Source organism: Staurois parvus, unplaced genomic scaffold (assembly GCF_062004578.1).
Source record: "Staurois parvus isolate SC_StPar_1 unplaced genomic scaffold, SC_StPar_1.0 ptg000465l, whole genome shotgun sequence".
Lineage (NCBI taxonomy): Eukaryota > Metazoa > Chordata > Amphibia > Anura > Ranidae > Staurois > Staurois parvus.
This window is the reverse complement of record NW_028318261.1, coordinates 1,078,497-1,100,909: the sequence shown is the minus strand read 5'-3', so window position 1 is coordinate 1,100,909 and position 22,413 is coordinate 1,078,497. Positions and strand designations below refer to the sequence as shown.

General features: G+C 41.5%; 1 protein-coding gene across 1 annotated transcript in view; it reads left to right on the top strand.

The window, feature by feature from the left end:
- Positions 1-22,413, top strand: part of SLC17A7 (solute carrier family 17 member 7) — a 170,204-nt gene that overhangs the window by 71,908 nt on the left and 75,883 nt on the right. Inside the window, exons 2-3 of the mRNA XM_089689002.1 lie at positions 1,035-1,287; positions 12,068-12,186. Of these exons, the coding sequence (XP_089545128.1) occupies positions 1,035-1,287; positions 12,068-12,186 (372 nt within the window). The remainder of the gene's footprint in view (positions 1-1,034; positions 1,288-12,067; positions 12,187-22,413) is intronic.

Sequence of the window (22,413 nt, the reverse complement as noted above, 5' to 3'; positions counted from 1 at the left end):
ACACCATGAGGGGTCCCTCTGTTATGTGAGTTGATCAGTAGAAGTGGGACCTCGACCCCCGACCTCCTAAAGGGCCATACACCAGGATAATTGGAAAGACCTAAAGTGGCACTATAAGGAGGAAGGAGAAAAGGAAAGTCAACAGTATAGAGCCTGGGAATAACCCCCTTGAAGGGGAAAGCTAATTTTGACCTAGTTTTTAGTAGGTCGATAAATGAAGGTGAGCACATTGGTGGAAAGGTGGTGGGAGTCACTATATGTAATGTAATATATATTTTAAAGACACTGAAGGTGGAAGTGGTCTAATATATAATTACATCAAAGGAAGATCATTATACTCAGAGACTGTTTGACTTTATATGAATATTTGTGTGAAAGTAGGAGTAACACAGTGGCACAACACAATTGTTGGATATTTATGCTTAGAGTCGGTTGAAATAAGAAATGCACAAGAGAGATTATCATCAATATTTTCATGTGAGTTTATCTATATGAATTAATAGGGTTTATTTGTATCAAATATTTTTTTATTATTTTATACACTAGAGGAGGAGTAATTTGAGTGTACATAAAAGGTGCAACAAAATTGTTTTATAGGTTATGTTAGAACATTTGTGACTTCCTTGTTGAAGCCTGTAACTAAACCGGGCAGATTTCTTTCCTTAATACCTTTATCTTTGTGATACCAGAACAGAAAACAAGTGAAATGGGCATCAATGGGAAAGGCAGACATAGGTATCAACAAAAACATGACAAATGTTTCTTTGGCCTCACTCTACATTACTTTCTGTGACACCTAAACCATAAGTGAATCTCCACAATGCCAACAAAGACAGTAGTAAAAACATGATAGAGGTTCTAACCCTGTTGCTCTCTACCCCAAGCAAAAACAAATAGTTTGTGTTGGCCTTTAAACCTAAAATGATGCAAAAATATGTGAACACTGATGTATAATTTAACTTGTAAGTAGCAACTCTGTAATGTGGCAATGCTGGCATCAGACAAGTTTCATGATTATTTATTGTTCATTACAGGATATTGGAAAAACGACAGACACATGGGGAAACGATCGAGCTTACAGAAGAAGGGAGGCCTGTGATAAAAACAGAGAAGAGCCAGCCTGTAGTAGACTGTACGTGTTTTGGACTGCCCCGTCGATATATCATTGCCATCATGAGTGGATTGGGGTTCTGTATATCATTTGGCATCAGATGCAACCTTGGAGTGGCCATCGTTAGCATGGTGAATAATAACACAGTGTACAAAGGGAACAAGCTCGTTATGGAGGTAAGATCCTTTATAGAGTCTTAAAGACTCTCTAAATGCTCTTGGTTAGTATTAAAAATGCACCAGCCAATACAACAGTGTCTGGAACATGACCTTTGTGTCTTCTTCTTGCATTGATCTGATTCTTTGTAATGTTTGTGAGAAGACCATCCAACATCCTTCCAGGCAAGCAGTCTGCCTGGCTCCTGAGGCTGGGGGAGGGACAGAAGAGCATTCAGCAAAGAAAGTGTTTCTCATTTAGAACTTCAATCTATGTCCATTGATCAATGCAGGGTCAACACAAAGGCACACAGAAAACAATCTTTTTCTATGTTTCCTGTTTACATCATACAGGTGTGTTTTGGTGCACAAAAATGGCGCATGAATACATTTTTACACAACACACAGTGGGAGTCATTTGATTCCCTCATTCATACTAAGCAGCGTGGATGGCCACATCTCCCCTGCCTCCTATTGTATTCTGACAGCTGGCGCATGCTGTGGCTGAAGCAACGCCAGAGGGCTACCCATGGTTAGAATTTCAGCCGAATAACTGTAATCATTCAAGCAACTTCAATTCTAACACTGTATGGCCAGCTTTAAGCAAGAAGTCAACAGATACACTTGAAGCGATTTAAATCCCAAATATGAAGTAGCTTTCTTAAATTGTCTTTTACAGTGTTTATATGGTTATTATTTTTGGTTTGTTTGTTTGTTGTAATGATATAGGTGTGTTTTCATAGAAACTTGTATTTTGTACAGAAACACAGGTGCTGCAATTGTTGATCTGTTTCTTAGAATACAAGTTGCCTGGTTGTCTATAATGCTAAGTTCACACTGTAATACGGTGCTGGAAACCCATGATCCATGCACATTTCCAACACTGCCTTCAAAATGTGATGCAGTTGCGATCTGTGTAAGGAGAGTGCAAAATCCCCCCCCCCACCACCACCAGCTTTACTCTTTCAGCAAAAATCCCCACTCTCTCTCCCTCCCAGAACAAATTCCCTCTCTCAATACAAATCTTCTCCCCCCTTCCTTAGCACAAGTCCTCCTCCACCCACCCCAAATCCCCAGTCCCAGCTCAGTCCTGCTTTCTTTCCCATCCTAGCACTTATCCCTACACCCCTCAATTCCCCCTCCTCACACAAATCCTCTTCCCCTCCCTAAGGGCCAGTTCACACCAGCACGCAGTACTGAAAACCCACGTTCAGTGTGCATTTCCCACACCATATTCAAAATGCACTGCAGTTGCGATCTGCAGTGGGTGTCAATGTTAATTTAATGATCTGCCAAATGCAGGTTGCATATGCAGTGCATCTGCCTGGACCCAATCACATGTGTAGCACTACCCCCTTGGGTGTTGCTGTTGATTTGGGTCCACCTATAGTCATGCGCAGCCAGGCAACCCGCATTCTCCACACAAACTTGCACCCAGAGTCAGAGAATCAGTCCTTGAGCCTTGGTTTTGTTATTTATTGAGGGGGGTTGAATTGGGATAGGATAAGGGGGTATAGGATGCTGAAGGGAACTGATAATTGAGGACAAACTGGAACCATTCACAAGCTTCTCTTCTACAACACAGTCTCTGTTGGAGTTCTAACCAGCATCTGCTTGTTGTACCACCCCAGACCCTAGATGAACTCTTCACCCAGCAATCTGGAGACTTTTCCTGAGGAGGGGATCTGGCTCCTGTCCCTTTTTTTTTTTTCTATTGTTAAACTGGATGGACTTCTGTCTTTTTTCAGTCAGACTAACTATGTAACTATGAACAGTCACTAGTTAGGGCTAATCAGGTTTCCCACTGGAGTGCTCCTTCCCCTATCTGCCCAGGCGGTGCAGGTGTACTCACTCAAATTCTCTCCTGTACTGCTTGCAGGTTGGCTGTTGCTATCAGTCCTATCAGATGGGCTGCTCCTTCCCTGCCATACAGGTGGTCCTCGCTCAGGAGGCCAGTGAGCTTTGAGTTTTCCTCCTTTCTAGCTCCAGGCTCACAGGCAGGCCCCATCCCAATAGGCCTTCTGGCAGCCTTCCTCCTTCAGCCTCAAATCTTCCTAATCCTTCTTCCACCCGACTCTCCACACTCCTGCTTCTGAGCAGGCTCCATCACTTTTAAGGGAGTCCCAGCCCCTTGCCAAGCCTTCTGTTGGGGTTTGGTTGATGTCCCTCAAGAGTGCAGCCAGCTACTCCTCAGATCCACCCATTGCCAACAAGGCCCTCCTCCAAAAGCCTCAGAGTAGGGGAAAATTCCAAAGGGGCTGGCCTTCAGAGTTTCTCAGCCCTGACCACAATTTGACCCCTCTGGCTATTACACCTGAGCTTCTAACCAGCTCCTGTCTAACCATTAGGATCTAGCTCCCCCTAGCTAAACTAGGAGGGTGCTACACATGGTGCAAAAGTCCCATGCGATCCAGGTGCAGTGTGTTTCCAACAGTAGTGCATGCACTAATTTTGGTGTGATGCAGTGTGATTTGAATGCATTCAAAATGAATGGACTCAAAGTGCACCGCACTGGATTGCATGTCAATTGAACAGGAACACGCATTGTGTCCCTGTGCGATTCATAGTGTAAACCGGGGTTAAGTACTTTGTGATCCACTGATCAAAATAAGTGTGCAGAAAGTCAGAATACAGTCAGAACTCATTTGTAGGCATTTTCTAAGCCAGAGCCAACACAAACAGTGAATCCATTAACCACTAGGTGACCGCCCACATGGCATATACTGCGACAAGGCGGCCCCTGTGCGCAGGATCATGTATATAAACGTGATCCTGCATTTCTGGGTAGGTGTCAGACTCCGCCTGGCAGTACCTCTAGCAATCCACAGGACAGGATTCCCCAGAGCGCGAAGTCTAAGCCCCAGTCTGCTTATTCACCAGGGCCCCTGATGGTGGGGATAGACTTGGAGCAGACAGTGACCAGGTTGCGGCCCCTGAGTACATCTGCCGGTGGTAGAGGGATCAGCCAGAGGTATATACTGGTAGAGAGCCTGACGTGAAGAGGCTGATAGGCCTGAGCAGTGGTGACTGAATCCGTGCAGGACGGATGGATGGCAGAGTAGCAAGCATGGTCAGACAGGCCGGGTTGGTAACAGTGGGGACAGCGCGGTACAAGGCAGCAGGCAAAGAGTAGTCAGGTCACTCGCCGGGTTCGGTAGCAGGAGTTCAGATCAATAGGGATATCCAGGAGAGTAGTCAAAACGAGCCAGGGGTCGGAGCAGGAGATAGTCAGCAACGGTCAGGATCAAGCAAGGTCGGCAACAAATCAATCAGCAGATACACAGGAACAGGGTAAATAGACCATATGGCAACCAGTGTCTGTGCAGAGCTGATTTAAATAGTGCGCCCTGCGCTTTCATTGGTGCCAGGCGCGCAACCGCGATCACGAATGCGCGAGCGCAATTGCCGCCGCGGGCGCCCAGGTCCTAGTGCCTGCTGATTAGGGCGCATTGGAGTTCTGCGCAGACCCGTGCGCCGTCGTACTGTACGACCTAATGTGTGCCCACCATTAGAAGTGGGTGGATGCAGGGCAGTATATTCTAATGGTGGGCATAACACACACTTTTTCTGGCAGAGATATATTCTCTTTTTTTTCATTCAGCCCACTGGCTGCATACAAGAAAAAAAACATAGCATATATACCCAACAAGGACCAGCAATGTACTGGTACATCCCTGGTCTTTGAATGGTTATACCAGGATGATGCCTACAGCTGCAGACATCATCTTGGTATCGTTTTTTTTCAGCCGGCGATTAGCTTTCATGTAAAAGCAATCCTAGTGGCTAATTAGCTGCTGGATTGCTTTTACAAGCAGCGGGAGATGGCAGCCCCCCACTCCCACGCCATCGGGGGAACCTGAGAATGCAGCCGTTGTTTCTGTCAGCTGACCATAGAGCTGATTGGAGACCGGAATGGTGCCAATCATCTCTATAGTCTAGAAATCGGAAGCTACAAGCATTTCATCACTTCAGTTTTGCAGGATATAAACAGCACCGTTTATAAACTGAGAAAGCATCTGATCACACTGATCTTGGTTTGATTAGATAATGTAAGGACAGAGGAGATATCTAGAGTCTGATAGACCCCAGATTTCTCAAAAAAGAATATATGACAATGCCAATTGAAGTCATAGGGGATATTTGCATACCCTGTGATAGCATTAAAAGTGATAAAAAATGAAGGGGACAGTGCGAAAATAATTTAAAAATTCAAAATAACTTAAAAAAAAAAGCACCCTCGCCCCCCCCCCCTTCCCCCCGCGCACGCAGGTATGCAAACAGCAGTTGCACCATGCATATGAGGTATCGCCCTGAACGTCAGATCAAGGGCAGTAATTCTAGCACTAGACCTCCTCTGTAAATCTAAAATGGTGGCTTTTAAAGGCTTTTAAAGTGTTGCCTATGGATATTAAACATGTATGCAGTTTGTCGCCATTGAACGGGGCATGCGCAGTTTTAAAGCATGTCATATCTGGCATCTATATACTTGGCATACTATCCTCTCTTATATTTTACCAAATAATTGTTTGTGTACATTAAAAGTAAAAAAAGTGTATTTTTTTTACTGTACGTTTGAAAAATTGCTGCGCGAGTACTATGTGACATAAAAAATTGCAGCACCCACCATTTTATTCACTAGGGTGTTTGCTTAAAAAATATATATAATGTTTGGGGGTTTAAATTAATTTCCTAGCAAAAAATGCTGATTTTTTTTCAAGTGAACAATATGTGTCAGAAAAGGCTTGGTCTTCAGGTAGTTAGAAGAGTGAGTGATGTGTGGCATAAACTTCTAATGCTGGGCATAAAACGCCCCCACCCCAAAAACGACCCCTTTTTGGAAAGTAGACATCCCAAACTATTTTCTGAGAGGCATGTTGAATCAATAGAAGAATTTATTTTTTTACCACAAGTTTTTGGAAAATGCCCAAAAAAAATATTTTTTTTTACACAAAATATTCACTTAAATAATTTATTGCTCACACATACCATGGGTATATGTGGAATTACTCCCCAAAATACATTCTGCTACTTCTCCAGAGTATGGGGGTGCCACATATGAGAGACTTTGCAGCGTCCCCAACCATATCCTTCGGTCGATGCCGGCATCCATCTTCTGGGTTCTGTTCCCTGTGAGCGTCGGTACATACGGGGGGTGGAACCGGTGGGAATTTAAAAAATGTAAAAATTTGACATTCACTCAATACACTAAAATCTGATAGTATTACATTCCTGTATCAAACCATTTCACATACATTTTGTCCCTAGTGCTTTGTCCGGCGCCCTGCCTGCATTTTTACTGTTCTTTCTGCCTGGAAACTGAGAAACGTCCATGGCATCTAAAAAGCGTCCCTTTAGGTCAAAAGTGGTTGTAGACCGGCTAGAGAACAGCGATAGTAAATTAGAACCACTTGCAGAATTGAGTGATAGTGATTTGTGGGGAAATTCGTCATCAGACACTGAAAACGATTTTGTGACTGAGCTCAGTGATGTGCGAACTTGGCGCTCTTTTAAATTTCAGTGTTTTTGGCTTGATTACATTATTGAATTAAATTTATTATATTATTATTTTTATGATTATTTATTATATTATAATTTATGATTTTGTGTATGAAATTTTATCATAACCGGGATGTTTACTAGACTCTTGTTCGGACAGATTTCAGTGAGTTATTCCTACGAATTACAGGCCTACAATAAAAAAAAACATATTTCCATTGAAAATAATGTACCGCTTTGAGCACAGAAATACTGACATAATCAGACTGCCAGGGAGGTTAAACTAGTGCAGTGCTTTATATAAAACAAATAGCATGAATTGCAGTATCTATACCTTAGTTTGTAGACACTATAACTTTCACACAAAGCAATCAATATACAATTATTTGGATTTTTTTTACCAAAAACATGTAGCAGAATACATTTTTGGCCTAAATTTATAACTAACTTTGAGCTTACTATATATTTTTTATAGCCGAAAGAAAAAAATATAGATTTTCTTCAAAATTTTTGGTCTTTTTTTTGTTTATAAAAAAAAAGCGCACAGGTGATCAAATACTACCGAAAGAAAGCTCTATTTGTGTAAAAAAAAAGGGAAGTAAATTTCGTTTGGGTACAGCATTGCATGACCGCACAATTATCAGATGAATTAGTGCAGCGCCGAGTAGCAAAAAGAGGTCTCTGGAGGGCAAGTGGTTAAAGCACGGCAGCCATATAATTGGCAGCCTCTATGTTCTCCTACTACAGGTTAGCTGTAAAATGATTTTGGCTGAGGACTAATATCAGCGCTAATACATACAACAAACCAGTGCCTACAATTTGTTAAGCAGTCGTTGCAACACACAAGATTATGATTTTGTATTATTATTAACTTCTTAAAGCTCTGCAATTTTAATGATCTATGTGGACAGACCACAGCGGCTTTTGCTTTTGTATTATAGTGAGGCTGACAAAGGATGAACATTCCACAACAATTTATTCATGTACAGCTATGTATTCTGAGGAAAATGAACCACTTGAACTTCAGAAGGTTTCACCCCCTAGCATTTTTTGCTATTCAGCACTGCTCTGCTTTAACAGACAATTGCTCAGTCATGCAACACTGTATCCAAATGAAATTTATATAATTTTTTTTCACACAAATAGAGCTTTTTTTTAGTGGTATTTGATCACCACTGGATTTTTTATTTATTATATAAACGAAAAAAGACAGAAATTTTTGAAACGAAACAAACAATATTTTCTACCTTCTGTTATAAAACATATCAAATAAAATAAAGTTTCTTGATAAATTTAGGCCAAAATGTATTCTGTTGTATGTCGTTGCTAAAAATGGTATATATACTGGAATTTAAGCAGCTCTAGACGCTATAATAGTATTGGCGGTGGCCAGCAACTTATAGTGTGACTGTGAAAGTGTGGGAGGCACTGACGTCGCTAGTGACACTATTACAGTGATCAGTGATAATACTGTACACTGTACTAATGACCTAGTTCCCTGGTCTCCTCCTCCCATGCACGCCTCCAGGATTTCTCCAGGACGTCACCCATCCTCTGGAACTCCCTACCCCAATCCATCAGACTCTCACCTACTCTCCTCTACTTTAGGCGCACCCTGAAAACCCACCTCTTCAGGGAAGCCTACCCCACCCCCTGCTAATTGCCGACTTCCTCCACTTCTCCTACCACTCCATCTCCCACAGCTATCTCCTCCTGTGCCACCATCCCCTCCCTCCTAGATTGTAAGCTCGAAAGAGCAGGGCCCTCGATCCCCTCGTGTATCACTTTGTATTGTTATTGTACTGTCGCATGTTCTGTCTCCCTTTGTAATGTACAGCGCTGAACGAACAGTTGGCGCTTTATAAATACTATATAATAATAATAACTAATAGGTGACTGGGTGATCAGAAGGACAATCAGGGCGTTAACTGTGTGCCTAATAAGTGTATGTGTGCTGATTTTAATCACAGAATCTGGCTGTCTTTTTTCCCTGAACTCAGAGCTGAATTCAGGGAGAAGAAACAGATCACTGTTCTGTGAGTTTGTAAACACAGAACTCTGCTGTGATTAGCACAGATCAGCAATGGGTTTGCACATGCGCGCCCGAATACTAGTAAACAAGTCATGATGTGTGGGTCCGTCGCTGAGCCTGGAGCTGCTGTCTGAGTGGTAAGTGGTTAAATGCTGACAATGAACATTCCAGAGTAGAAACAGTATATATGTACAGCACCTGTATGTAATATGTATGTAATGCAACCTGTATGTCATCTATCATTATAATTATGTAACAATGACAAAAGGAGTGGAGTCAGCATGAAAAAGCACAATTCCAAATACTGATTTTGTTCCTGTACCACTCCAGCAGTGTCTGACGTAGAGTTGCCACCTATCCAGTAAGCGCATGATTTCTAGTTAACAGGAAATAAATCATAAGGATAATATTTTTACAAAAAAAAAAAAAAAAAGAATTCACATCATATGCTTTTACTCCCCAGTTCCCAGGCACAAAGCCAGTCTGTGACAGTAATAGCTATGGTTACGGTGATGTCCTCTGCTGCACTCCAAGAGTTGCTCACGCAGCTTACCATTAAGTTTGGAAATGTGTTCCGGTCACTACTGGTAGGCCAACAGCATACCCTTCCTATACAGCAATAGCGGTTATCTTACCAGCTGCTGTTATGGTGAAAGTGGGGAGCAGTGAACTGAAATTGTCTTTAACTGGTTTTGCAGCAATCTCAGTGTTATACTGTATGTAATCCATTTATTCTGTACTGTTACTGTAGCTTTATAAAGAGGAAAATTAAGGATATGGTCAAATCCAAAAATCTTGATTTTGGCCCCTCTGACTGTACTGTTAAAATCACATTGGATTTGAATGAAAATAAGGGCCCTTATCCTTGTGTGATAGCTTTGGAAATTGAGCCTAATGTCATTATTTTAAAACAATTGTTTTTTTTTTAAGATAAATTTTACCAACCCTAAAAATTTTGAGTTTGGTAAATCAATGTGTCTTGTTTATCCCAGTAGCTTCAGGCATTCTGTACTCTTCCCTATGTACTGCTAACATTATGAACCCTTGGCCAGAACAGCCCCTGGCTTCTGACTATTTTTTTTTCCAATAAAGCAATTAAAAATCAGACATTTATTTGTCTATGCTCCTGAATGCTGAATAATGAAGAATGGGAAAATAACATTATACCTACAGCCTATCGAACTTAGTCATGGATACAAGGTATAAAAAAACTCTACTATTTAAACCTGTCATAAGAGCAAAATGATGTGCTATTGGCCTCTTCTAAAAATGTTAATTTCCTGACTAAGGTCTGGGGTGTGGTGGCAGATCGCAGACCAAAGGATCCTGAGGAGCTGACCAGGGGTTTCTGGTACAGTTCAGATTTATCACTCAAAAAGAAAAGTGAGGGAGGCGTGAGAGACCTTGTAGTGTAACATGTTAATTAAAAAACAAAAATGCAGTGCTTCCACAATAAAAGGAAAAAAGATCAAAATGGACTTGCAACTGTTGAGGCTGCGGTCACCTAGCTAAGGGAGAACATGTAGCCTTTCCTAGAGCACGGGTGGAGAAAACCTGTCTCCACACAGGGTCAGTGTGGTTGCTCTCTATGCCTCGGGCATTCCCATCCTGGGTGCTGTTTGGGGGTTCTCAGGTGGATGTACAAGGTTTTAGAAAGAGTCAGCGCAAAAGGTGTGCTAAGGGAGTTCGACTGGCAGAGGCGACCAATTTGGTTGTTCAAAGAATAGGCACAAGTCATCTGCTTTATTAAAACATCCAATTACTATATTTCACCAAATAAAACCAGTTTTGTGGCTTTAAATTGCCACTTTCTCAGTTTAAGGTGATAAAATTGGTTATTGTGTGTACTCTCCAGCACTTCAGGAAATTAATAGCCAAATGAAAGCCAAGGGGACTAGCACAGAGGCGACCAAAAGATGATGCTTCAGGGGTGCAGCCCTCCTCAGACGGGGAGATCAACCACTAGATAAAGAGTAAATAGGTGGCGCACACACCTTTGAATAAACCTTGGATAATGCACTAGCTGTGTGCACCACCTGTTTACTCTTTATCTAGTGATAAAATTGGTGTCTAATATCAGCTGGTAGTGAGATCTACTTGTGAAATATTCTTTATTGGCCACTAGGTGGAATGTAGAGATTGTGGCAGTGAAGTCGTCTAGGTGGATCACATGTAGCAGTAGACTCAAAGAAGGTTAAATAAGGACACTGGATACACACTAATGCTCTCTCTTGACAAGAGAGTATTACATACAGACTTTTTTGGTTATTTTGTTCTCCCTATTTTTTTTAAAAAAAGCCTTTATTAACAACAAAATATGGCAAAAAAACCTATCAAAGGAAAAATGTGATTTATATTTTCAACCCATTTTTGTTTATTTTTTTTTGTATTTTTATCACATGATGTGTGGTTATGATTAGTAATCATAGTAAAAATGTGCAAAAAAATGAAAAACGTAGAGTAATCCTTTTTTTAAATGTTTTTTTTCCTTTTTTTAAACTGTATTTTACTGTTCTATATATCTGTTAAGAGGCATCAAATACACTAAAAATGTCTACAGTGTACTGTTTAGGTGCTATTTTCACAACTATTGCCTAAAACACCCCAACTAACAATAAACAACACCTAACAACAGAACTCTCAAAACATTAATGAAAGACACATAGGAGCCACTCAAAGCCTGAAGGCTCAGATTTGGTTGTGCACCCCTCATTTGAAAACGTGACACTGACTTAGGAAAGGGGGAATATACCCATGCTAGCAGAGAAGGTAGTAATAAGATAGAAGTGAATTTGGAACGTAAAAAGATATTCCTTCCCATTTACTGCAAAATACTGTAAAATAGTTTTAAGGCTGGCAGGTGTGATACTGCATGAGGCATACAGTGATATATCTTGAATTAGTAAGCATGTCTTATACTTGCCTGTGTTTTGTTATACTGACCAGCTTTATTCAAAATTTTGATTCAATGACCCTGAAAAAGTTTGGTACAGTTTTTCGTGCTCAGTACTAAAAGTAGTAAAGCCAGTGTGTTGGCATAACAGCCATTTAACTAGCATTTTCAGAGAAACTTCAGCAATGGCAGCAAACACCATACACTGAGACCGCAGCTCAGTCCTATTACATTACATTCAAACATGCAACCCAGTAATATTATATTACATCCAAATCAAATGATAATATTGAATGTAGGTCTGCTCCAAGTTTTTAAGATTACGTAATCTAGACCCTTCTCAGAGCTGATATAAACACATGCTATTTCTATATTTACAGCAAGCACAATTTTCCTGGGATCCAGAAACAGTTGGAATGATACATGGCTCTTTCTTCTGGGGGTACATTGTTACACAGATTCCGGGAGGCTACATCTCTCAAAAATTTGCAGCCAACAGGTATGAGCTTAAAAAGTATTACTTATTGTGTATTGTCATGGGGTACATCAAGATATTTGTTCTATAAGAAAGAAGACTATTAAAATATATGCACTGTGACTAAGGCTAGGTTCACACCTATGCAGTTTGTGTTTTGATCCGTTTCTGCAGTACGTTTTTGCACATGCTTTTTGACTCGTTTTTGATGCATATTTTTATTTTTCACATTTTTTTCTAGGCAGATTAAAATTCAAAACGGATCAACACATGACAAAAACACAGCATAAACGCACTACATACTTTTATGTAGCATTTCCATTGAAGTATATAGAACCAAAAACTTTTTGCTTTTTAAAAAGTCTCTAACCCTTTCCAAAAAATGCACTGGGTGATAACACGAAGATGTGAACGTGTCTCATAGGAAATCATGTTAAATGAACTGTAATGCGTTTCTGCAAAACACTGCAGAAAACGCTTAGGTGTGAACCTAGGGTGATACATCATGTAAATTTGCTCTGCTTTTAGGGAGATAAAAACCTGAAAAATCTGATATCTAAGAATATTTCCTATTGACAATTAATATTCAAAAAAAAGAAGGGAGTTGATACACTTTACAATTAGAGATTAGTGAATGTGCCTGAGTTCAGTCGTGGGGCAGGGAGTAGTTTGGCACTGCCACAGGGGCATCTACCAAAGCAAAAATACATAAAAAAATACCCTTCACTGGGGAGCGGGTCATCTTTTTTATGCATTGACAAAGGGTGACGCTGGACAAGCACCATTCATGTCAATTGCATGCTTGGGAGATGCCCTTATGCTGTGTGTCGTGTTATAGAACAGAACGATTTTCACAGACAGCATCAGTGATTGTTTAGCATCACATATGTGTAATCAATTGTTTTACTTCTTCATTATTGCTAGGCCTCAATGCAACATCGGCAGCACTCCAATTTAATTGTTATACCTTGAAAAAAAGTATTTTTAGGTAGGTTGAATGTGACATTTGATTATTTAGCCAGAGGTAAAAGAGATGAACTGGCCAGTTGGAGTAGCCACCACAACAGATCTAAAAGCTATATGAATTTTCATTCTTAAAATAGAGTTACTTTTTTGTTTTATTAAATGGGCCCCCAGGGTTTTTTTGCTATAACTTGCTAGTACTGTATGTACCACATATTTGCACATTATGTTAGATTTATCTGTCAAACAATGCCTACAAGAACTCCTGGTCTCCGGTGCTTACATCTTCTCCGGGTCTTTCTTCTGGGTTCTGACTGTTTGCTTGTTTGAATGGCCAATCCATGATGACGTCACTCACATGCATAAACGCATCAGTCACAACATCATGGCACAGAGTGCTGCCATAAATATATCAAGGCACACAGTGGTATTGTAAATGCATGCTCAGCGTACATTAGAACTGGCTGACAAGCAGGGGAAAGCATTTTTGACAAAAGAAGAGGTAAAACCCTACCTGTCAGCAGTTTCTTTTTTAAAAAGTGAGTTTATTTCTGCTTAACCTAGTCCTTAACCTTGTACACAATGACCAGAGGCTCAACAGTATGATATCATGATTTGTGAGCTTCTCTTTGTTATTCTAAAAGCTTACTAAAATATCAAAACAGAGTGCACGAAAAAACCTCAAAACCATAACCTCACATTCCCAAAACCCATTTTGATTAATGTAACTCCATATGGCGCCATGTGGCCTTCACACCTCCTCCTCCTCATTCCTCCTATTCCACTTCCCCTCCCACAAAATTCTTCATCAGCACTGCACTGTGCAGCAACATCAGCGTCCTCAAATGACAGTGATGACAAAGTCTGACAAGGGCCTGTGAGATGTATCCTGTGGCACAAGTGGAATTGAATGTAGGCTTGAACCTCGCCACAAATTTCCTAACCGCACGCCACCATCTTCAGCTGCATCCTTGACCAGGCAGGTGTTTCTTCTACAGATGCTGGGGCAAAAGAAAAAAATATCTCCTTCCTGGGGCAGCACAGTGGCTAAATGGTTAGCACTTTTGCCTGGCAGTACTAGGGTCGTTGGTTCAAATCCCAACCACAGCACCACATGCCTGGAGTTTGTATGTTCTCCCTGTGCCTGCATGGGTTTCCTTCAGGTACTCCAGTTTCCTCCCAGAATTTAATTGAGGTTAATTGGATCATGTCTAAACTTTCCCTAGTATGTGTATGTATGAATGTAAGTTATGGACCTTAGATTGTACACCCCTTTAAGGTTAGGGACTGATGTGAATGTACAATATATGTATATAAAGCGATGCATAAATTGACAGCGCTATATAAGTACCTGTAATAAATAAATAATAATCACCCAGAGTCTCAATGCCAGCTTGGAAAAATAGCTAACCTTACAACTACTTCTATTTTTGCTGGTAGAGTTACTTACTTTCACAAGTTTATAGTCTGTGCTGCACCACAATGGCTGGTACCCAGTAGCTATTTCTTTTCCAGAATGCCATGCCTACCCTTCCTTCCCACCATCATCTACAAGGTAGTGTGTCCTGGAAACACTTATTGGCAAAATGCTGGCTGTCCTCCCACAAGGTGGCCTTGGCTTCAAGCTTCCTCTGTGTTCTGTATGTCACTGCACATTTCTTTGCAAAAGAAGTGTGGTCCAAAGCACGCCCTATTTCGTCCCCCTATTTGCCATATCTGCCATTAAATTTATTAAATCTGGTGGCTTTATTCCACCACACTGAAGGCATATGTGAAGGGAGAGCATCAAAGGGTAGCTGGAACCCCTTCCAAAAAGTGGTTTCACATTTGTTGCTGAAACAGGCAAAGCTGCCCTTTGTGAGATGCATGCCACTGCACACTTCTGTGCAGCAGAGGTTTTCTCCAAAGAATCGCCTTTAAGCTTTTTTTATTTTATTAGTAGTTTAACCACTTCTTGACCGCGCTATTGTTGAATGATGGCTACAGTGCTGTCATCCAGTTCCCCCACCCGGCGCTGCCTGTGATGGCTGTGTCCTTTGGACACAGCTGATCACATGACACTGTAAAGGGCCAATCACAGTGACCTTTTACCATGTGATCAGCTGTGTCCAATCACAGCTGATCACCATGTAAATATACTTGCTGGTTATCGGCAGTACTTTCCTTACTTAAAAAAGTACTGCCAATAACCGGCAACTGTGAAAGGAGACATCTACACTGATAACCAAGGCACTGATATCAGTGCCCTGTATATCAGTACAGCCCCAAAAGTGCCATCTGTGACCAACAGTGTTTCCCATCAGTGCCTAACAGTGCCCAACAGTGCTTCCCAACTGTGCCCAGCAGTGCTGCCAAACTGTGCCCAGCAGTGCTGCTAATCTGGGCTAGTCAGTGCTGCCTACTAGTGCCCATCAGTGCTGCCTATCAGTGCCCATCAATGCTGCCTATCAGTGCCCATTATTGCCGCCTATCAGTGCCACATATCAGTGCAGCCTCATTAGTGCCTCCTCATCAATGCCCACCAGTGCTGCCTCATCAGTGCTGCATCATCAGTGCAGCCTATCAGTGCTGCCTATCAGTGCCCATTAGTGCTGCCTATCAGTGCCTGTCAGTGCAGCCTCATGAACACACATCAGTGAAGGAGAAATTTTACCTGTTTGCAAAATTTTATAATAGAAGCAAAGAAAAACATTTTGTTTTAATTTTTGGTCTTTTTTCGTTTACAGAGCAAAAAATTAAAAACCTAGTGGCGGTTAAATACCACCAAAAGAAAGCTATTTGTGTGAATAAAAATTATAAAAATTTCATATGGGTACAGTGTTGCATGACTGAGCAATTGTCATTTGAAGTGTGGCAGTGCTGAAAGCTGAAAATTGACCTGGGCAGGAAGGGGATAAAAGTGCCCAGTAGGTAAGTGGTTAATAGTTTTTTTATGGTTTTTTTATCATGGGTTCCCTGCAGGATAAGGCCACTATCTCAGACACTGGCCTTGCAAAGGTGTGGATGGTGAGAAGAAGTTCTCTTGGCATTATCTGTATATTACTCTCTGATGTAAAACCGCTTTTTCATTATGGCTTCAACTGCCTCCTTGGCCTCCTCTGGCAATGTAGAGGGTATTGATAGCATAATGGACACTGGCTTTAAAAGGAGTTGAAAATCTCACTCAAGGAACTCAACAAAAGAGAAGCAAAGTGTTAACTAATCCATATAACAGAGTTTTGAATATGATCAGTGAAGATGTTTTACTTATTGAAGCCATCAAATAAAAAGTGCGTTTATCCACTTTTCACAAAAAAAGCCAGAGCAGTCAATGCACAGTATGTAAGCAGCTTTATTAGGCTGCTGTTTCTCAAAAGGAAAGTTGAGGCAATTTTATTAGAAAATAAAAATGAGATTGTATTATTTCACAAATAGGAATGTTGCCAGGAATATTGTGCAGTGGATGCACAGTACATACCCACATTTGTTAGGCAACAATTTAAGAGGGAGCTAGAGGGAAAATTTTATTATGAAATAAAAATGTGAATTTATTACTTCAGAAAAAAGGGGCATAAATATTGTAGTGATTCAGTGAACAGTATATCAGCAACTTTAGTAGGTTGCATTTTAGGGAGAAAAAGATCTGGCATGTTTCATCGTAAGCACATGAAAAACTCAGTAAATTTCAGCGCTCAGAGGTCTACCAAAGAGGAAGGTGGTCACAAATGATGTATGATATACAATTGATCATGAACTTTGCCCCAGGAATGTGTAGTAGATGCTGCCCTCCTCAACCAGGAAAGTCTTGTAAAAACTACAAAAAGAACAAACAGGAGGGCCCAAATGTCTAGTGCCTTACCAACGATTTATTGTTCACAAAACATAGATGTCAAATGTATACTCACAGAATTGGAAATTAAAATCGCATAAAAACCGCACGATACCACAGTATAGGGAATCGCGTGTCCATGCAACCCGGCTGGACTGGCAATCTGACACGTTTCGGAGGCATACCTCCTTCCTCAGAGCTATACTAACTAACGTGATAGAGCCAGGTCTATATATATATATATATATATATATATATATATATATATATATATATACGTATATACATATACACTAGTCTTAGTCCGTAGGGTTCAACTTGAAGTTGGCCAGCCCTTTGCAGCTATAACAGCTTCAACTCTTCTGGGAAGGCTACAAAGTTTAGGAGTGTGTCTGTGGGAATGTTTGGCCATTCTTCCAGAAGTGCATTTTTGAGGTCAAGCACTGATGTCAGACGAGAAGGCCTGGCTCGAGTCTCTACTCATTATCACTATTCATCCCAAAGGTGTTCTTTCGGGTTGAGGTCAGGACTCTGTGCAGGCCAGTCAAGTTCCTCCACCTCAAACTCGCTCATCCATGTCTTTATGGAACTTGCTTTGTGCACTGGTGCGCAATCAGGTTGGGACAGGATGGGGCCATCCCCAAACTGTTCCCACAAAGATGGGAGCATGAAATTGTCCAAAATGTCTTGGTATGCTGATGCCTTAAGAGTTCCCTTCACTGGAACTAAGGGGCCAAGCCCAACCCCTGAAAAATAACCCCACACCTTTATCCCCCCTCCACCAAACTTTACACTTGGCACAATGCAGTCAGGCAAGCACTGTTCTCCTGGCAACCGCCAAACCCAGACACATCCACCAGATTACTAGACAGAGAAGTGATTTGTCACTCTGAAAACATGTCTCCACTGCTCTAGAGTCAAGTAGTGGCAATGTTTTGCATTGCACTTAGTGATGTAAGGCTTGGATGCAGCTGCTCGGCAATGGAAACCCATTCCATGAAGCTCTCTGTGCACTGTTGTTGTGCTAATCTGAAGGCCACATGATGTTTGGACGTCTTTAGCTACTGACTCTGCAGACAGTTGGCGACCTCTGCGCACTGTGTGCTTCAGCATGCGCTGACCCCGCTCTGTCATTTTACGTGGTCTACCACTTCGTGGCTGAGTTGCTGTTGTTCCCAGTTGCTTCCACTTTGCTATAATACCACTAACAGTTGACCATGGAATATTTAGTAGCAAGGAAATTTCATGGATGGACTTATTGCACAGATGGCAACCCATCACTGTACCATGCTTGAATTCACTGAGCTCCTGAGAGCAAACCATTCTTTCATAAATGTTTGTAGAAGCGGTCTGCATGCCTGGGTGCTTGAGAGAGAGAGGGAGCATAAAGAGATGAATAGGTAAATGAGAAAATTAACATACTGACCAGATACAACTATTTGGGTGGCTTAGCATTGACATCAGAAAATGTCAGAATGGGCTCATATAGAAGGGCTTTCTGTGTGGACGGAGGATGTCCATCACGGCCAACGTCTGCTGGAACACAAGCCAGAGGCTTCTGAAAACCGGAAGTGTACCATTCATCACAGGTCACAGAAAGTGATGTCATATACACACAGGAAGCTAGCTGCAAATGCTCTCCCTCAAAAGCGATCTATAATTCAGGGGACCAAAGGGACCAAGAAGGAGAGGGGAAATATTAAAAAATACAAAATGCAAAATAACTATATAGTGTATATGGTGATGGTGATGAAAATAAAAAACAAGATGCAAAAAGCAAAACAAAAAATAAAATTAAATTAAAAGAATAATCAATTAAAAAAAAAAAGGAAGGAGTTTTTGTTACCATGTATAAGACCAGGGGCTTGAATCTACAAGAGGCCAGCATAAATATAAAAACAATAATATATAATATGTCTAAAAAAAATCGTTGGATATAAATATATATGGATATGAAAATACAGATGTAATAAATAAAATGAAATATATACATGCAAACTGGCAATAAAAGCAAATTGATGAAGCCTCAGTGATAAAATGATATCAACAAATGGATAAGGATATATATATATATATATATATATATACAAATGCAGACTTTTACATCACTGAACATACAAAAAAATTATATACCAGTGCGAATTGGTTTAATCAATGTGTGAGAATGAAAAGATATTCCACAAACTGTAAGACTAATGTCAAAGACCCTTCATGGACAGGCATATATTATGTGGGTAAGACCATAATCATAATCCATAATAATGAAAAAAAAAACCACGAAAAGAAGGGCAGGACAAAAGAAGGAAGCACAGGTCTAGGGTCATGTACGCATGTTCAAAATTTTAAAAATTACTAAATATATCTATAAAGCTGTATAGTTGTAAAGGAGGTGTTAAGCATGGATATTTGTTGTGTATCCAACTGGCCCTAGGTCAAGGGAACAAGAGGAGTTAGTACATCAAAGCCTGAACATCCAGACCTGCACAAAGGCCCTTCAGAGACACAGAACTGAGTCAGTGTATCTAAAAGGTTTCCATTTTGCATAATTTGCAAAAGCATCTTCCAAGGTCTGCATCTTCATTGACAGTTTCCAATCCAAAGATTTTCAGCCCTGAAGGGTCCTTATTGTGTTTTCCAGAGAAATGGCATAGAACTGAATGTTTATCAAAGCCTTTTAGTATATTCCTCTTGTGTTCACCAAAACGGATGCACAATGTACATCTCGTCCAACCAACATAAAGGAGACCACAGAGACAGATCAGACAGTATACCACAAACTGGGACACACAGTTGATAAACTGCCAGATGGAGAATATCTGGCCATTGTTCCCTGTGACTGACTTCTTCCTCTGCCACATGAAATGACAGGCTCCACAATTCAGAGTTCCACATCTGAAGCTTCCCTTTTGATCAAAGAGGCTTCTCCAGGTGGTTCTAGCAACGCCTTTCCAAAGTCGGACCCTGCTGAGGGCAATATAGCTGTTCAAATCTTTGGGCTTCTGAAATATGATATTGGAACTCCCAGGGACGGCACTCTGTAAATTAGAATCACAACATAAAATGTTCCAATATTTGCCTATAATTCACTTGATGGCAAAGGCTTTGTTGTTGTGCCAGGTACTGCACACGATATCATATCGCTCACAATTTGTTTTGGGTTTGTCAGTACCAAAAGCCCTGCAGATCTCACACCAGGGGCTCCTATGATCATCTTCCTGGGCTATGTTCACCATCTGGTCGGTGTACATATTATGATACTTGACATCTCCTCAATAGGAGGATGACAATACCCTTTCTCCTGAAAATGTTTTCTTTAGTATCTTACTCTGCTCATCATAGTCCTGCAACCGACTGCATGTCCTCTTGAGATGACAGAATTGCCCAAAGGAAACATTGCTGATCCACCTAGGGTGATGGTGGCTGCAGGCATTCAGATACGAGTTGCCAGACGACGGCTTTAAATGTGTCCGGGAAATAATCTGCAGGTCTGCATCCACCATCAGTTCCAGATCCAGGAACACCAGTCTGTGGTCATCCACAGCGTGAGTGAATTGGATGCCATGTGGATTGCCCGGGAAATGTTCAAGGAATGATTCCAGCTGGTGATCTATGCCATCCCAGATGATAAGGATATCATCTATGTAATGGGTATAGATGACCAGGTTCACCCCAAAAGGATTGTGAGTCCAAATGTGAAATTGTTCCAAGTTTACTATGAACAGATTGGCATAGCTGGAGGTGAACCTGGCCCCCATGGCGGTGCCCTGAATTGCCTATAGAAGTCATCCTAGAACATAAAATACACTACTCAAAAAAATTAAAGGAACACTTTTTAATCAGAGTATAGCATCAAGTCAGTTAAACTCCTGGGATATTGATCTGGTCAGTTAAGTATCAGAGGGGGTTGTTAATCGGTTTCAGCTGCTTTGGTGTTAATGAAATTAACGACAGGTGCAGTAGATGGGCAACATTGAGATGACCTCCAAAACAGGAATGGTTTTACAGGTGGAGGCCACTGGCATTTTTTCCCTACTCATCTTTTCTAGCTGTTTTTCACTAGTTTTTCATTTGCCTAGGGTCACTGTCACTGCTGGTAGCATGAGGTGATACCTGGACCCTACAGAGGTTGCACAGGCAGTCCAACTCCTCTAGGATGGCAAATCAATATGTGCCATTGCCACAAGAGCATGGAGGAGATTCCAGGAGACAGGCAGTTACTCTAGGAGAGCTGGACAGGGCTGTAGAAGGTCCTTAACCAAGCAGTAGGACCAGTATCTGCTCCTTTGTGTAAGGAGGAACAGGATGAGCACTACCAGAGGCCTACAAAATGAGCTCCAGCAGGCCACTGGTGTGAATGTCTCTGACCAAACAATCAGAAACAGACTTCAGGAGGGTGGCCTAATGGCCCCAGGTCCTCTAGTGGGCCCTGTGCTCACTGCCCGGCACCACAGAGCTCGATTGGCATTTGCCATTGAACACCAGAATTGGCAGGTCCGCCACTGGTGCCATGTGCTTTTCACAGATGAGAGCAGGTTCACCCTGAGCACATGTGACAGACATGAAAGTGTCTGGAGAAGCCATGGAGAACACTATGCTGCCTGTAACATCATTCAGCATCACTGTTTTGGTGGTGGGTCAGTTATGGTCTGGGGAGGCATATCAATGGAGGGGCACACAGACCTTTACAGGTTAGACAATGGCACCCTGACTGCCATTGGGTATCAGGGTGAAATTTATGGACCCATTGTCAGACCCTACATTGGTGCAGTGGGTCCTGGGTTCCTCCTGGTGCACAACAATGCCCAGCCTCATGTAGAAAGAGTATGCAGGCAGTTCCTGGAGGATGAAGGAATTGATACCACTGAATGACCCCCATGCTCGCCTGACCTAAATCCAATAGAACACCTCTGGGATATTGTGTTTTGGTCCATCCCACACCACCAGAGTGGCATTTTCTGCCTGTGACATGGAGGAGCTATGGTTTTGTCTGGCTTCACTGCATAGAGCAGAAAATTCAGCATAAACCATCTCATAAAAGGTGGAAATGTAATTGCCTTTGGCCCATTGAGGATGGAAGATGGACCTGGGCCTGAAGTGAGTATGAGTGACTGGAGCCAGACTGACATAACTGCTAGGGGGATCTGGGTGAGGAATCTCAACATCATGTGCATTCTCAGACGATAGGTCCTCCAAAATGTGCAGGATGTCCCTATCTTGGGTCTCATCCAAAATGTCACAGGTGTCTGTACTTGTGGTGCCTTCATTCTCCAAAGGAGTGTTTCCCTTCAATGTAAAATTCCATTTCAAAGTGAGATTCTGGATGAATCTGTTGAGATCTACAAAGAGCTCAAACAAATCTGGGGGATTAGGTGGAGCAAAGTTCAACCCTTTGCTTAGCAAGGCCACGTTTTATTGTAAAAGAATTACAGTGTCTTATTTCAGAGCCGATATCCATCTTTTAATAAAACACTGTCAGAGTA